The sequence below is a fragment of the Falco biarmicus genome, chromosome 12, assembly GCF_023638135.1.
Source record: "Falco biarmicus isolate bFalBia1 chromosome 12, bFalBia1.pri, whole genome shotgun sequence".
Lineage (NCBI taxonomy): Eukaryota > Metazoa > Chordata > Aves > Falconiformes > Falconidae > Falco > Falco biarmicus.
The window spans coordinates 17,820,166-17,837,545 of record NC_079299.1 but is presented as its reverse complement, the minus strand read 5'-3'; the positions used below and the strand labels follow the sequence as shown (position 1 = coordinate 17,837,545).

The 17,380-nt window shown below is 41.8% G+C and overlaps 1 protein-coding gene across 3 annotated transcripts in view; it reads right to left on the bottom strand.

The window, feature by feature from the left end:
• RBKS (ribokinase) overlaps nt 1-17,380 on the bottom strand; it is a 69,824-nt gene that overhangs the window by 6,689 nt on the left and 45,755 nt on the right. For all 3 annotated transcript variants that reach the window (XM_056357723.1, XM_056357724.1, XM_056357725.1), the window contains one exon: nt 14,252-14,440. In XM_056357723.1, coding sequence (XP_056213698.1) covers nt 14,252-14,440 — 189 coding nt within the window. The remainder of the gene's footprint in view (nt 1-14,251; nt 14,441-17,380) is intronic.

Here is a 17,380-nt window from a genome sequence, read left to right as displayed (position 1 = left end):
GATCACAAACCTCTAAACCCTGAAATATTTGAAAATTACCAAGAGATTTTCCACTAGCACAGTTATGCCTACATTTATGCATGGAATTTTGAGCCAGAACAAAATGCTAAAACATCCTTAACGTGGAACTACCAAATTTTGCAATAAAAATCAAATGAACTTGAAACAAATAGCAGGGCTCACCTTTTTAGGTCTAAGTTAGGCTTCTGGTGCAGACTAGAGAGTACTGCAAAGCTACTCGGGTTGAAGATAAAGAAGTACTAGAAGCATACTGTGCCCCAGAACTTTAGGGTCTGGATCCACAAGTGAGTTACTGTGCTTAATCTGTGCTCTGGTACACGCGTGTTTCTGCAGTCTTGTCACAAAGACAAGCTAGAACATGTTACCCCAAGCCAAAGGAAAATAGATAGAGAGAATCCATGGTAGCGGTGCTCCTCTGTTCCTTTCCTCTTCCCCTCTGCCTCCCTCAAAGGCAGACCAACGCCGCCTGACATGGTCTGCACAGCCCGACCCACGGGTACTGCTGGGGAACCGTCATGCTGCTGACCCACCATACGCTCCTTCTCCCCAGCCACGTGCAGAAGGGCTGTGTTCAGCCACTGTTCTACAACGGCGGGAGGTGTAAGCTAACACATTTTCATTTGCATTCCCTGTAGGCTGGCAGTGCACGCTTAATTCCAGTGATTCAGACTGCAGTTTCATAATAGGCTTAAGCCAATCCACGGTTATGTTACTGCTGAAAGGCTCAGTCCCCACTCATGTCTTCATCCTTGTCTCATGTTCCCACGCCCTCCCCTACATCAGATCTAGCATTCGTGTGGCCCAGCAGCGAGGCAGATCAGTTCTCTGATCTGTCTGAAGACTAAGCCGGCCAACACTGACCAAGAAACATTAGTTTCCACTCAGATCAGCAAGCTGCTGTATTACCACATGACAGCTAGTCCAATGCAAAGGAGAAAGAGGTTAGAAACACTCCTTTCAGCAGCAGCAGGATCTTGGATCAGCTTAAGCCAACTGTGAAACCTCACCCTCGGTCAACACCAGGCAATTCATTAACTCAGTTTCGAATCCAAGTCCTAATACTCTGGCTCCTCTTCGACACAGGGAAAGCTGCCCGTTCCACTCTTTCCCCTGTACCCTGTGGGCTCCCACCAGAGGAATGAGGGAACGATCATGCTTCCTTTCTGTATCTTTTCCAGACTGTTCTGGGAAGCCGTGGGAAGGAGCAATCCCTGACTTTCTTGCATTTATGTTGCATCGTACTTACACAGCCATGCATGGGGAACATTTCTTGCTCGCTTACTCAAGCTGAACAAGGGCATCATGTCATCTGGTCCTTCACATGTCTTGAGAACTTAGAGGTAACTAAACTACACCCACTTTAGACTTTCAGTTGGGAAACATCAAACCCAAAGCACACCGCACAATGCTTCACATCAGCTGTCAGGAATTTTTACCCACTTCCTGACAGATTTCCTGATGGCTCCTTAACAGTGATTAATCAGCCTGACCGTTAACCCCCTGCATTCCTGAGAGATAAATCTTGATACAAGGCCTCCTGCATGCATTTTATTTCCTTTCTGAAACATCCTACTACATTAAGTTATTCCCTGTTTCTAAAAAGATCAGCAACAAGCATTACAGATGCATGAATTCCTCTGAAAAGTTATCTGGTTTGTGGTGAATGTTGGAAACAAAACATACAACATTCACAACTCTGCAATTTTTAATTTGTATGTCATCTAAAAAGCACAGCTGAAAGTATCTAGAGATCTGGCAGTATCACACAGTCCCGCTTTACATTTCAAAGCCCCTATACAGCATCTGTTTTGAAGGCAGGTAATAGTGCTCTCATTTCACATGACAGGAAACAAACCCAACTTAAGATCAAGGATGTTAAGAACACCCACTTCGAGACATCTGTGGGCTGAATCCAGAGCTCCTGATCTTGCATGGACTTTCACATGAATCACGAGCTACCCGTCGTTTGAAAATGAGGCACAGCTGTGGAACCCCAGAACCGAGGTATCCAAAATTAGTAAGCGGACCTCTGTGAGTTGCCCACAGCTCTGCTGGACTCTCAGTGGGGATCAGAACAGAGGAGCTTCTCTGTTGCTGTTTACAAGAAAAATACTGCAATGTATATGGGAGGTGATGGCTTTCTCTTAGTGCACATGGATGAAATCTGGGAGGGAGCACCGGAGAGCTTTGCTCTGCCAGGCAATAATATTCCAGTATGCCACGCAGCATCGGGGAAGAAAGTTATTCTGTGTTACAGACTAACCCCAGAAAGCCAACAAAGTACTCACCCACAGGGAGCACTCTGAATCATCAGACCAATTCAGTGTGATGATGCTCATATAAACTCCTTTCAACTCCAGATAGCATTAATGAGAGGTGATGAATTTATTTCTTTCTTACACAATGGTGTAAGAGCAATGAACCAGGAACTCCACATGCTGTTCTGAAAACAACAGATCCATGTTGCTGAACCTGTGAGATTCCCATCAACCAAACAATTCACCACTACTCTGATTCCTACGCTACCAGAGTGAGATATTTTGGCAAGGCATTATTCCAATTTAGGACACGCTTCTGAGTAAATTTTCAGTTTAAGCTTCATTTAGCTTTTGCCATGGTACTTGTTTCTTCCCTGGTTTCACACTTGAACTATGATCTCTGACCTCCTTTCATTTGATCTGAAAATTCATACCTCACAGAGAAACTCAAAACCAGCAGAGGAAACCCTCCACGCTTGTTTTTCTGCTGGAGTGCATATAAAAAACTTCAGACATACGACACACAATACTAGAAAACTCTCATTACACTTCAGCTGAATACAAAACTCTCTCCAGTGGCACTCTTGCAAAGAACAGCATATATACCAAGATGTGTCAACAACAGGGAAGCACACAAACACTGCCACTAACAGAAATAAGACGGACTTTCACTTGAACAGGCTGCAGGAGCTGTAGCTACCTTTCCCGAAGTTTGAACTTGCATGGAAACAGAGTCGTGGTTGAAGTTCAGCACTAAATATAGCAGCTCCTCAGAAGGTTGATTTGTACTTCTCAGACTGGTTTATCAAGCCTGAACAACATGCAGCTACTCTCCTACTCTAATCAAAAGCTTCACTTATCTCACTTCCTTGAGAAGTACTTCACTCCCTTCATTATTCATGTCACACTCATGTCAACTTGTAATTTCTTCCTAACAAAGCTCACGCTTCTGTGTTAATTCACAAATTTCATTTAATGAACAAATGGAACTAGAAATTGCCCAGAATACATCGTGTTATCCTGGCAGTACGCTGCAAATACTGGCAGTGGGTTTCCTTTCCAAACAATGAGTTCCCCAACCAGGAGAGAACTGGCCAAATAGCCACTGACTCTGTCACTTGGTATCATGTCAGGGGCTGATGTGGCTTCAGGACCCCATAATCTAACAGCCAAGTCAGAAGGGGGAAATCTCCTTGCTGGGCAATTTCACTAGCCACATGTGTTTTCTTTTCCTCTCAGACTGAAAATGCCAAACGACTCTTAGTGATCCCATCTAATCTGACGAGATGCACTCAGAATGACACAACTGCCATCTCGCCTGGAATTGATCAAAAAAACATTCTTTTTTTGCACGAAAGCTCCATATGCTCGAGTGCCTCTTTCAAAACCACAGTATCTAGCCTTTGCTGGCTAGCCACTGCTCCTGCCTACCTCCGAACTACATATCCTGGAGGGAAAAAAAAACCCACCAAACTTCACGAGGTTTTTTTTTGTCTGAGCTCACTCTAGCACTGTCCTCTTGCCAGCTCCCTGCATTCCTTTTCCTACTGAGTTTGTCTAATCAAAAAATTAGACATCAAAACCGATGAATACTCAAGTTGTATCTCCTCTCTCTAAGTTCAGCCAGATGTGACCTACAAACCAGAACTGCTGCTCTGCTGTATTATGCTCTGCTACCCACCCATTCTGTTGTCCTTAACCTGTGGGGCAGGAAACAGGGCTCCCACACCTCACCCATGGTCTTCGGCTGCAGGCGAGCACCAAGGCACCGCTTCTGACAGAAAGGCGTTTGCGGGATTCTCTGTAAAATGGATCTTTCCAACAAACATACTGCCTATTTAATGACTTCAGTAGCAAAATGACAGACACCAGCAATGAGGCACGAACTTCCAGAGACTTTCCTTACCTTTTCCCTGTGTTTCTGTGCCTATTTGTGCTTTGAAATGAACAAACCCAGGCCTCCTTACAGTCATTTGGGCAGCTGACAAACACTGCTGCCAGAATTTGGGAATCTGCTTTTCTACAGCTGAGTTGTTCTAGAATAGCTGGGTTTATACCTGTAAGTCTATCTCTACACACAAATACACAAAACAAAACCCTAAGGGACAAAATCATTACACTCAACTGGAAACGGGCTATTAAAGACATCCCTATACATAACTGCCATCAATCACCAAAAATTACTGGTTTAGCTTCCTTCCGTTTGTCTAGTTAAAGCTGCGAAATATATTCAGTCCATGGGACAGGCTACTAAAGATTAACTCCTTTATCCTTGATAAGAAATAAAACTTCTGGCATCTTCTGTGGTTAGAATTTGCAAAAGCAAGAAGCCTGATTTCCCCACTACTCTCATTTCTCTGTTTTTGTTCTTTTGAAAACCTAATTATGCAATATCAGTGATCCAACACAAACCTTTCTGGTTTCTGTAGCGACCAAATGACTTGGCAATGAAAAGTCTGTTAGGGGAAATCAGGTCTTAGTTCAATACCAACATTACTGCAATTGGCATTTCTGGGTAACTAAGTAGGCAAGGGGCTCCGGAGCCAGGCTTGCCTTCTCTCTCACCATACCCAGAACTGATGTGCACAAACTGAGAAGCATAGGTTATGTTCCACAGCAGCCAGGATGATACCTGGCTCTGCAGAGGCTAGCTTTAAAGCAGAAAAGGAGGCATATGACATTTGCAAGCTAACCATACATGCAAGAGGTAAAAAATGATGAGGAGTTTGGCCAAGAATATGCTGCACTATTACACAGCAGATCACATTTGCAACTTCCTACGGCTTAGGCCAGAAAAAGATACTTGGGAAGGTGACACTCTGGATGTGCCAGAAGTGCCAGCTTCCACTAGCTATTTTTAACTGCAGGAATTTAATTAGAAAGGATGGCTGCGCACAGTTAGTCTTCCTTCCTTTCCACCCTTGGTACAACTCAGATATCCCGGAGTGCTCTGCACCATTACAACTGACACTGTCTGCTGCGCACGCATTGGCAGCCCAATATCTGTTCCCAACACAGGGTGAGCTACATACCAGAACTGAACATCCTCTTGGAGCAGACCTTGTGCTGGCTTCACCATAAAGACAAGGGGAGGAGAGCAAACCAAGAAAAGGGATGCAGCACGTTCTGCCGCAATGATTTTGACTTGTGTTGCAAGCCAAAGAGAGGCAATAAAAGGTCATTTCTTACTCTGCTCCCAACCTGCAGAGATCATACCACTATTTCATTTTACCAAAGCATCCCAGAAGTGAGAGGGCACAAAGACAGCTTCAAGATATTTCTGAACTCAGCTTTCCTAGACCTCATCAGAATGTTATCTCAGACCTAGATATTGGATGCTGTATCCTTCATGTGTTCTGGCCCCCAAACAAAACATCTGCTGCCAGTGGTGCATAAATGCTGCCAGTGTCCCTACTTTTTCTGTCCAGACCAATAAAACGGGTTAACTTCCAAACTGGAATATTTCTCGGTATGACAGTAGTGGAGCCAAAGCACCTGCCCTCAAAGCGCATTTCCACAAACCTCTTACAGCCTCTTCAAGGAGTACCCAATGCAAAGCAGCTCTGCACTGCTACGTGCTTTCTCATTTACGTGGACAGCTACAATGATGTCCACTTCTGAAAATGAGACAGCTGATGTCCTGACAAAATTTTTCCTCCAGTCCTAACTCTCTTTGAGAGAAGTATAGAGAAGAAGTTACGGTTTTATCAAGGGAAGCAGGTTCACTTGCGACTGACAAGCAGGTCCCTGTGTGCTCTTGTTCCCCATCCACAAAACAGCAGTAAGAATAGTATTTTACCTTGTGTTGTGAGTACAGAAGTAGTGAGCAAAGTAAGGTGCTTAGCAGCTTCACGTAACATATACACGTATATGGAACAGAGCTGCAGGACGCAATGGGACAAAATGCTGTGACCTGATACCGATGGCGTGTAGCAAACCCAAACAATTCAACAATTTTTTGGTATCACTAAAGTAACTGAGACAGAAATTCAGTTTTACTGCGAAGTTTTTGTTGCCTGGCACTCTGCAATCTCAGAAGGGGCTTACAAAACTAAATACTGGGTTTAGTCTTCTTTTCATTCTACATCTTCATTAGGTACCCCCTTAAGTAATTTAATGCAATTTGTGGCAAATGCTAATACTGCCTTGGGCCCACTTCTCCCTGTCAGATGTATCTCTGTGAAATTATGCATTTCCATCTGGAAAGAAACTGTGCAGGACTGTAAGCTCTCCTCCACTTAAGAGTCAGGAATGGAGAGGGATTTAATTAGATGCTCCGTGGTTGAGAAAAGGACTAGAGCAAAGCCTGGGTGGTCTGTGGAATCTTCCACTGGAAAACAAGGCTGCAAATTGTTCTGTACAAGCCCGCTTCTGTTTGCTCATTTTGTTTACATTGTTCTTACAGATTAAAATAGACAGTTACTAGGCAGATAAATAGTGTTTCCTTCCATGACAATGTTGTCTAGAAGTTAAGAGAGGAGCATGGGACAATATAAGCCTGTGCTTCATTTTTGGCTATATCACCCCAACTCTCTGTGTAACTCAGAGCAGGACATTTTTAGCCAGTGCTTCAGAGCACCTAATCACTAACGTATTACATTCCTTTTTTCCTATCTGTAAAATGGGGATAATGTAGCTCTCAAAGGGGAAAGAGGGTGCATCCAGCTTGTTCCACCTTTTCTCAGTTGACTGCCAGTGCAGAGGGACGCAACTCTCGTCACTGAATACCTGTATACCTTGAGGCCACTGACCAAGCCTTCAAAAACTGAAGTGTCTTTAGAAGGCTTGAATCAGAAGCAGAAACTTCTGATGAGCCAAGCAATTCCCATCTACACTTAACTGTGAGTCAACTCAAATGCAGTGATTTCAGTCATGTGCCCTTTCACAGTTCAGCTGAACTTTAGGACATAATAGATGCAGCTTTAAATAGATTTACAGTGCAGATTGCTGATTGGAGTGTCTGGCAGATTAACTTATTCCTCATGGTTTTTCTGTTCCAAAATTCAATGGATTCCATATTTGTAAAAGAGGGAATGCAGAAGGCTAAGTCAGAAAGTGGGCTATGACTGGAACTAAACTTATTTATTAACCTATTTTGGTTGCATGTTAAAGAAAGGAAGCTATTATGCTGTCATTTTGCGGGATGCTAATGGGAGCTCTGGGCATAATTACTCTGTGTTGGTGTGTGAATAAACCCCACTGACAGATAAGCTGTTTGCCCGATAGTAACTTTTTCTCTTTCCTTGAAAAAGAAAGGGAAGATGAGAAAAAGGAAAAGGTAAAGGAAAAGAAAAAGGAAAAGAAAACAGAAGAAAAAAATGAGGAAAAAGGAAAAGGAAGAAAAAGAAAAGGGAAAAGGAAAAGAAAAAGGAAAAGAAGACCTTGCCTTTCATGTCACTTTACTCCTTGCTATGTCCTTGGGTAGGAGAAGGTTAAACACTCAACAACATTTTTCTCTTCTTAGCAAGTTAGAGAACTGTACATCAGACACATTGTCTGCCAAATGCTTCATTTACTACCAGCTGCATTTTTACTTTGTTGAGAGATAGCTGAAATAAAATCACTGTTCTTTGTGCAAACGGCATGCTAAATAATGTACGGCTACAAGATTATTAAATAGCAAAGGCATTTGATAATATTAGAGTCAACCACAAGTCCCACTTCTGCTGATGCACAGAATTTTGAGTAATTAGTCATTGCACAGTGTTGTATTTAGACTCAGACGTTAGGCCACAAAGTCAGGAGACAAAGAATTGCTGTTATTAGGAGGACTGTTTTGGATTTATTTATATTCTAAGGCTTTATTTCAGTGTCCACCTCACTCCTCTGGCTCAGGCTTCCTCCAAACCAGAAGATACAGCTAAGTCAGAGAATTTTAGTGTAAACCATATTTTTACAGACAAGACCTCTCAACTTCAAGCAGAACTTCAATGAGTTTGCAAAGCCCCCAAAGCACAAATGGCCTGAGGTTATATGACAAGTCTGGGAAAAAGGCCTCCCAGGTTCTGTTCTGATCTCTAACAGACTTCTTATGGTTTATATGCAACACATTAATAGCAGCTCCAATTTATAGACAGATAAATTGGGATACAAAGAAGAAGAGTAACTCTCCCAAGGATTTATAGCAAGTCTTTTGCAGAGCCTTGGAAGTCTTACTCAGTCCTTTGTTCAAATCGCTAAACCACACCGCCTTCTTTAGACCACAATTACTGGACAGGCCTGAATACTGTGACATATTTAAAATTATATAGCTATACACTTATGTGAGGCTTTATTAAAATAAAGATTGTGTAACATCTTCATTCAGAGTTCAATACAAAGCTGCCCAGTGAGCACTCTACTGCTTAAAGACAGCCTTTTTAATTCTCTCTCACAGTAAAAGAGCCAGAACTAATATATTGTAATAAGAAATCAGAGGGAAACTTAATAGGATTTGAACACAAAACATCTGATGACAAATTCATATTGTAGCAACGAGCCTTCATTTGCAGAACTGACATGAAAAAATAATGGTAACATTTATGATTATGACAAATAGTCTGCATCATCTGTCTCTGAGAATATTGTACAGAGAAGGACTGTTTAGAATAAATCATACTCTTGTATCAAATTTCAGGCATAACTGAGTAGATTAAATTTTGAATTTCATCATGTCTCATAAATGAGCTTCCTGTTCATAAGAATGGCACCTCAACCTGTGATCTCCTTAGCTTCCCTCAGCAGGCTGTGCACTCTCTGTATCCAAAAAGCACAGCCAGACAGGGAGAATGCTGGTAATGTAAGGAATTGTATGGGAAATTTAATGATTGTGCTTAGAAATATTGTGAAGTTAAACATTCTGGGTTCTCCATGAGATTTAGAAGGGAGACCATGGACTTACTGCTGTTTACTAGGGGCACCATTGTGAAAAGCGATTCCAAATTTTCATTTAAATATTGTGTGCCCAAGCGTCTCCATCTGCCTTTACAGAGAATATATCTGTGCCTAAGCCAGATATGCAGATGCCTGAGCTGATTGTGAGTGTGCTAATGCAGGACTTCTGTGCATGACAACACCGGCACGTGTAAACCTACAGGTCAAGTAGAAGCTGATGAAGAGGTCTTACTTAGGCAGAGCAATTGTACTACGGATTTAAAAGACCAGATTGGATGGAAATTAGAAAGTCACCCTAACTGACGTAAGCATGTATGGACATCATTCAGCATCCTGATCCAAACCGGGCCGTGCGGCAAACCAGAGGTTACAAAAGCTAACCCTAGACGTGCCCAAAGTGACGTCCCTGCTGCAACCTGGAACTGGGGTGAGGGCGGGGCGGGTAGCAGGGCTGCTCTGGCTTCCTTAGACAGCACCCCGTTTTCCACTAACGCCCCTGCATAGGAGAGATTCTGCCTGTGCCGACCCTCCCATTCGAAGCACGGACCCTTGACAGGACACCCCACCTTCAACTGCAAGGTGCAGCCACATAAAAGGCAAAGCCCCAAGCCCCAGGGTGCAGCCCCAGAGCCAGCAGACACGTTCCAGCCTGCCGTAGCCACTGACCACCAGACTGCCCAGCTCCAGAGGAGGCCTGGCATGGACAACTCTCTGAAGCCCAGACCCCAAGTAACCTGGAGCTCCAGGCAGCCGGCTGCCTCCGCAAAGCCCACCTGCACATGCCAAGCCCTGTGCCGGCCTCCGGCAGTACTTCAGGGGCTCGACTTGGTCCCCAGCTGCCACTTGAAGCGCTCGGCTCTGTACGATCCCATAGTGCTTTTTTGCAAAATGGAAGAGAACTAATCTCACTGCTGGCCAAATTCCAGCTTTGAGTAATTACATTCTTCTGACAAATTTTCCTTGGCAGTTTCAATGGAATATAATTAGTAAATGTAAACAGATGTAAATAGTGCTGTAAATTACACTTTACATGATTGTCAGAAGGAGAGGGGGAGAGTGAGGGTGAAGGGGCAAAAAGAGCAGAGCTTTGTTCCCCAGTACGGACAGTGCCGTGGCCTCCTCTGCCATCAGACTGCACATGTCTCTGCCAGGACGGTGTGTTCAGGGCTACTGCAGCAGCAGATGCCACGATCAAGGATCATCATGTGGTTCATCACACAGATCATCCACTTCACCTCAAGTGCAATTTTGACCTGACGGTGTTCGGTCATGTCCCACAGCTGTGCTCGCAAGCAGCTGCCGTGTTCCACCTCAGATGCGCTTCTGCTTCAGCGGCAAGCAAACTGCTTCGCACACACACACACAACTGCAAAATGTGTGTATGTGATATCATTGTTTTCTGTGAAATGCTTATCAAATTTGTGACTGGTTTGCGAAACCTTCAGCTACCAACTGAAGAAGTGTCATATAAATGGAATTATATAATTATCCTTCACAGCTGTTTTAATGCAACTTCGTATAATAGTTTCACCTAAAGCAGAAACAGTTTCTTCCAAAACCAAAGTAAATGCATATACTTAACTTCACGTGGTCAAGTACATTCAAAAGCAACTATTTAAAATAATGAAAATTGGTTATAATTGGTTCTACCTTTGCTATATTAGCTATACATTAGTACTTTTCTATGTGTCAAATGTCTTTTACGTATGTCATCTTCTTCAACTACAAATTGATATGGCTAGTGTGCTTAATCAGATATTTCATTCTTTCATATGGAAAATCTGAGGGTAATTTTTCAGTAATTCACTTATTTTTATTCAAAATCTGCATATAGAAAATAGCTAGCAGAAACTAGTAAAATGAAGGGAAAGTTTATTTTGTTAACAAAAGCTTGTGGCACTGTTTAGCTATAACAGGAGAAACAGATGTTTCAGCTTTACAATACCATGTCTTGCAAAACTTCCTTCTGAACGACTATTCGTGCTCTACATGTTTTGGACTGTGTATGGAGAGCTCTGCTAATAGTCATGGGAAGCACTGCATACATTAGTAAAGCCCACATTAAGATAATTAGTGCTAAAAAAAATAATCAACAAGCTTTTTTTTTTCCTTTATAGTACTGATTTAGTGTGGGTGAAAAATGCCAGATTTTCAATCTTGAAGATTCATGTTCCACCACAGAGCAGGAGATGAAGCCAACTTTTCCCAGTGTTCTGCCAATAAACTCTTATGTTTAACCATCTCAAGGGCTAGAAGGAAGAGTCTATCAACCCTTAGCTCTCTGATAAACCCTTGAACATGGAGAATGAGCACGCTACCAGGGACAGGGAATGCAAATTCTTACTACTCTTTGCGGCTGTACCTACTCAAGCATTTTCTCGTCAAAAATTTTCACAATTGCTGTGGACAACAGAAATGACCAGGAGGCAGTACTGAAGCCGCACTGCTGCAGGGAGGACTCTGGGCAGTGGTAACAGCCATGGGAAAATTTCTACAGGGAAAGAGGCCTTCGAAGCTCATTTTGTATCTTATATGCCTATCTTCTAAATGGTAAACTCTGTTTTAATAACAGACTGTTTTCATAAGGGCTCTGTAACCTTTTGCAAATCCTATGATGGGTTATACACATCATTTAACTCTTTGTCTGGCAGTAACTTTACTCTGCAGATTCAAACCATGTCAGTACGGATACAGGCACATAACCAGATGTGACTGGATTATGGCAGCTTAAAAAATTACAGCCTAGCCCCCCACGATGCTTCAATTAGGACAGTTTAAGGTAGCAACTTTTGTTCAGTATCAAATGGTATGCTAAGAGCATGCACATGAACAGCTTTGAATACTCTGTAGATAGGTGGCTACTTGCTAAGTCACCTTACAGCTTGAACTTATTCCTCTGGGGCAGAATCCACTGCAGACCGGCCTCTGAAGAGAATAACATGTCCTACTAGAACATTTAGTATTTATTGGAGCAATATAGCTATCCAGGTTAGTTGAGGATGACACTATTTTGCTGAGTGTTTGCAAGGGTTGCTTTAAACCCACTTGCTTTCAGGCAAAGTGATAATCAGTCTGAGCACTGTAAGACTTTTACAGTGGAAGGCCAACACATCTTTTTTCATTCAGTCTGCAAGAACAAACCAAGCACAGCTGTTTTACTGAAAACAACCCACTGGTATTTAAGTAGATTAACAAAATTAACTGTGAAAATCCTCTGCTATGTGAAAGTCAGTAACCTGTTGGCCACAAGGAGGCAGGGCAAGGATTCAGTAAACTCAAACCCCAGGCTTTTATAATAAATAAATAAATAAATAAACAAACAAAAGAGGAGCATTAAATTAGTTCAGTCATGAAACTCTGAACTGCTAGGCAAGATAAAAAACACTTTTCAGCCACAGTGTGTGGTTTCAGTATTGCTGTTTTATTCCAAGAGCAGCAAATATCTTAGATACCAAACAATAGCTGATCTGGCAGCAATTTTCTGGTTCTTTTGAAGAAGCAAATCACACATGCTTCTTCCTCACCACTTCTTTGTGATGTAGAGAAAAACTCTAACACTAAGCTTTGATAGCAACAGTGGATTTACCAACTCAGAGCAAGAAACCATAAAGCCAGGTTCACAAGGTGTTTGTTGCTCCCAAGCTGATGAATCCTGCTTCTGGGCAGCTTTGGGAGCTCTGCCTTTCACTCCCTTGGCACATCTAATTCTGGGCTAAAAGCAGGCAGCGGCAGTTTGGTGTCTGTATTTCCCTACCAAGAACCTTATGCACAGTACAGTACAGTGATGTTTCCCTTAACCAGAACTATAGGACATTCCAAAGTCAGCACTAACTCCAGGTCAAACTTCTAAACGGCAAAGGGGTAAAAAGAGGAAAATAGAGCTAAAGTATCTCTGTTTCAGAGTTAAACTGAAAAAGATTAAATTTAACAGTGAAACAGAGCCTTTCACAGTATCAACACATCACAGTCCAAATCCACGAATGATGTTCTGTGTTGCACGAAGTGACTTTACTCCTAGCTCTGCCACTGCATGCTACTGAGCTAGGTAATTTCAGTCCTCTATGCCTGTGTTTCCTCATCCTTGAAGCAGTTGCTTTCCTTCTTTATGAAGCAGTGTGAAGTCCACGGATAAAAAACATGCTACAAGAACTAGTTATTATTAATGCAATTCAGATATGGAATGCACCAGATGGTAAAATCTCCAAGATTTTAATGAACTATTGTAACAGAACATATGTAATATGACGTTATTATAACAGGCATTTAAATGTATAGTTAGTACATACAATGTGACCTGCTCTGCTCTCAGTAACTCCACTGGAATTATTTTGGATGTATGTCAGATAATACTAGGAACACAAAATAGCCCCATATGTGCAATGTGGTAAGGTTTTCATAGCAATGCTATCTTAACTATTGCCTGTCCTGTTTTTATTTTTTGACGGGGGTATTGTATTTAGTGGACTGTTCAAGTATGCTTTCTGCATTTCATTCTAGCAGGAAGTAAAAAAAGTACCCTTGTGTCAGAGACTTAAAGTGCCTCTGACCAAGTATCTCTTACCTATCATCATTAAATAGTTGTCATGAAGCTGTAAGAACCTTTTGGGTTATTTCCACTGTATTCTGTAAAAATTATGTCTTTAATCACCTTATGCTAGATTTGGTAAGCAATTCATGCTTGTGTCAGAAGAGCCAAATGTTCAGCTTCAGGCTGTGAGGGCAGTAGTATCTCCTGTCTCCCACAGCATTTGAGTTCTGGACAAGATGAATTCTATGAATGGGCAAAGGTGAAAAAACCGGACTGCAGCTTAAGCCACCGGCATCACACATTACAGTGAGAGACAGGTACTGACTTCAGTAAATGAGGAACCCAAAGATACTATCAGTATGTATAATAATTGTAGCTCATCTACAATACAGACTATAAAACTCAAGTGACCTGACATTTAATATATGAGAGGCTGGAAGCAAGATATCAATTTCACATCATAAATTAGTCTTTGTGCTAGTGCCCAAAGATTTGGCTGATTACTCATTGCTTTCCCTTAGTGCTTAAGCAGTCTTTTCCAAAGCAAGACAGTTAAACCACAAAAACGTACCGTAGTGTCCACAGCCCTGACCTTCCCAGCAGGAACGTGCTTTGGAATGGGTTCTTCTACTGATATCATCATGCAGCCTTCTGCTCCAAGAGTAACAATTACGAGCTTACACCCTCTTTCTAACAGCATGCGTCCCACCTTTTCAGCATCTTCAAGGTTGCCAACTGGGATGCCCGTTAAAATTTCTGCCTGGAAAATAACCCACGCAAATGAAAATCATAATCTGACAGCATTCATTTTTGGACAGCAGTTACATTTGAAAACAGCATTTAATATCTTTCTAAAACGTGTATTATAGGACGATCATGAAACCACCTCCTACGCTGATATTCAGCTATGTCTTGCTCCTCATTTGAAAGCAGCGTGTACTTCAGTCACAGCAGACTAACAGAGGGCAGCCTAGGCAAGAGACACAGGAGGCATGGGTTCTGTTCCAGATTCTACAGCTTACCTGGCATGCAACCCTACTAAAATCACATTTCTCCCACATGCCTCAGTTTCCTCATCTGTGAAATGGACACAATGACACAGCCCTGGCAAAAACAGTTTGTGGTCTAATGTGAAAAATGCTACATGGTAACTCGGTCACTACTGCTGGGGGATATTTATCGCTAAGCGAGAAACTTTTTAAATTCTTTTTTAAATTCTCAGTGTTCAGCTGGAGGGAAATCACAAGGGAAAAGCTCTTGAAGGAAAAAGGTATTTGCTCAACTCTGACCACTCTGTTTACTTTAATATATATTTTTAGATAAGAATACCTAAAAGTTAGCTGAAGCCTTCTTTGGGCAAAGGCCCATTACAAGATTATTATGTATTTCTGTTATGGCCATGTCCATAGGCCTCTGTCAAGACTGAAGCTCTTCTGTGTTGGCTCTGTAAAAACCCAGATAAACTCCTCTTCTAACAGATGGTGACCTTAAGTCAACTTCTCCCAGTTGGCTCTTAAAATTAATCTCTTCTAGTTCCACCCAACTAAGAGCAAAATTTCCCAAAAATCTGCAATGAAAACTCCAGAATCAAGCATCCTTTTCACCACTTCATACATTTTCTTGATGGCATAGCCCTGTCAAATGTCATGTGCTCTTTTTTTTTTTTTTTTCTTTTGGCAGGGAAGAGAACAAGAATGAAATAGGAAGAAAGGGAGAAGAAAATACAGCGTGTTTTATCTGAAAGTCTAGCAAGCAGTACTCCTGTATAACACAGTGTGCCTTCAATTGTAAGTAAACAGACATACTATATTTTGCTGTCTTTACTAAATCTTGTCCTGCTTGCCTGAGAAGAGCGAAGTCCTACTTTGTATCTTGCACTACAGGGTTGCTGCTGGATCCTGAAAAACGCAGTCCGAAGTGTTTTCAGATAACCGCCTAGCAACTGGGCATAGCTTCCACACTCTCAGGGCTTATTTTCAGTGGAAAACTTACTCTGGAACTTATTCGCCAGCTACATTTCCTGACCTCTGCTGCACGGGCAGCTTGGCTTCTTGGGAAACAGCTGCTGAAATATTTCAAACTACCTTCCTCTGCATTACTGAAACTTGAATTCAGTGCACATACTTCTTGATATAACAGACTGTAAACTATAGTGATTAAACAACTGCCATGCCTGTAGTGAAGAGAGGGAAGGCAGACAGCTGGGGACAGGAACTACTACAGCCATCCCAAAGTAAACCGCCCCCAGCTGTGAGTCAGCGCCCGCTGCTCGCCACTGTCATTTCCTGCGTTTCAGCCTGACCCAGGGGAGAGCAGCCACCCTTAGGCTCTGGATGGCCAGATGATGCCAACACACTCCCTAGAGTTTATAGTATCATTAGCAGAGTGCTTGCTGGTTTCAATTTTCCAACTTACAGGACCAAGTCCTGCTGTCCCCACTTAGAAAAATGCACAAATGATTTCAAGCTTTGTAGATTTGGTTGCTACAAGGCAGATCTGGTGTGGCAGGCCTCGGGGGGGGGGGGTAAACTTGTGCACTGCAGGGGCAAGGTCTGGTTGCCACATACATGCAATTTAGAACTACATTTTTTTAAACAACCTGACCCCAGACAAGAATATGGTAAGCTTTAACTTATAAGAAAGCAACTAAATCTATCCAGTTTTCTCTTTGGCATGTCACCATGCTGCTCAAACTTCTCTTGCAGAGCAACCTATTTAAGCAAACTGAACCTATTTCAGCTTTTGAAAAGTTATAAAAGTATTTTCAAATAAGAAAATTTGTTTCAAAAAGTATCTCACAAAACCTTATAAATGTATTTTATTGCAAGGTTTGCAAGAACTCAGTGCACCAATAACGGCTTTGGAGTAACCAAGGATAGATAATAAACAGTATTAAAATATACATATACTCTGTTCTAATATTCAAGTGCTTAAAGAGTCTGTGTCTCTTCATAAATGTTAAGATATCTGGAGCAGGAATTATGCATTCCTGTATTCAGAAGACCTAGCACATGTTGTTACAGGAATAAAATGGATTTACACAAATGCTTGAATGAAACTGGCTAACTAAATTTCCAATGTACATTATGAGGGGCAATAATTCCAAACATTCTACCTATTGCAAAGTCTACAGAACAAAAGTGGATTTGGTTTTGGAAGAGATACAGTAAATCTGATTTGGCTTTATTTACCTGGTATTTACACTTCTGCAAACTCATGAGCAAGGTAAATGAAGTATTTAGATATAATATTCTTCCTAATGAAACACACATACTCTATGCTTAGCATTAGCATCGTACCTCTCTCTGTGCTTGCTGTGTCCCAAGTCAACAGGATTTTTTGCTTGGGTAGTGAAAGAATTGTTCTGGGACTGATATGTGAAAGGTTTTGCAGTAATCTCTCTTTTCATCTTTATACTGCTTATACCAATAAACAAAATTACACTGAACAGACAGAGTCTGTATAAAAGTAGATCTTCAACTGCTTCAAACCACTATCATCTAACTCATCTACAGCAGGATGGTGAAACTAAAAAACACTGGAACAAGCTGGAAGAACCATAAAAGCAGCAGAAGCCAGACAGATTCTGTGCCAATAATTAGAGATTGCAGTAAATGTCAACTGATGTTAAATACTGTGGTGAGTTTTTAAGTTCCTCGCTTCAGTAGAATCTTATTTAAAAAACAAACTGTAGTACAAT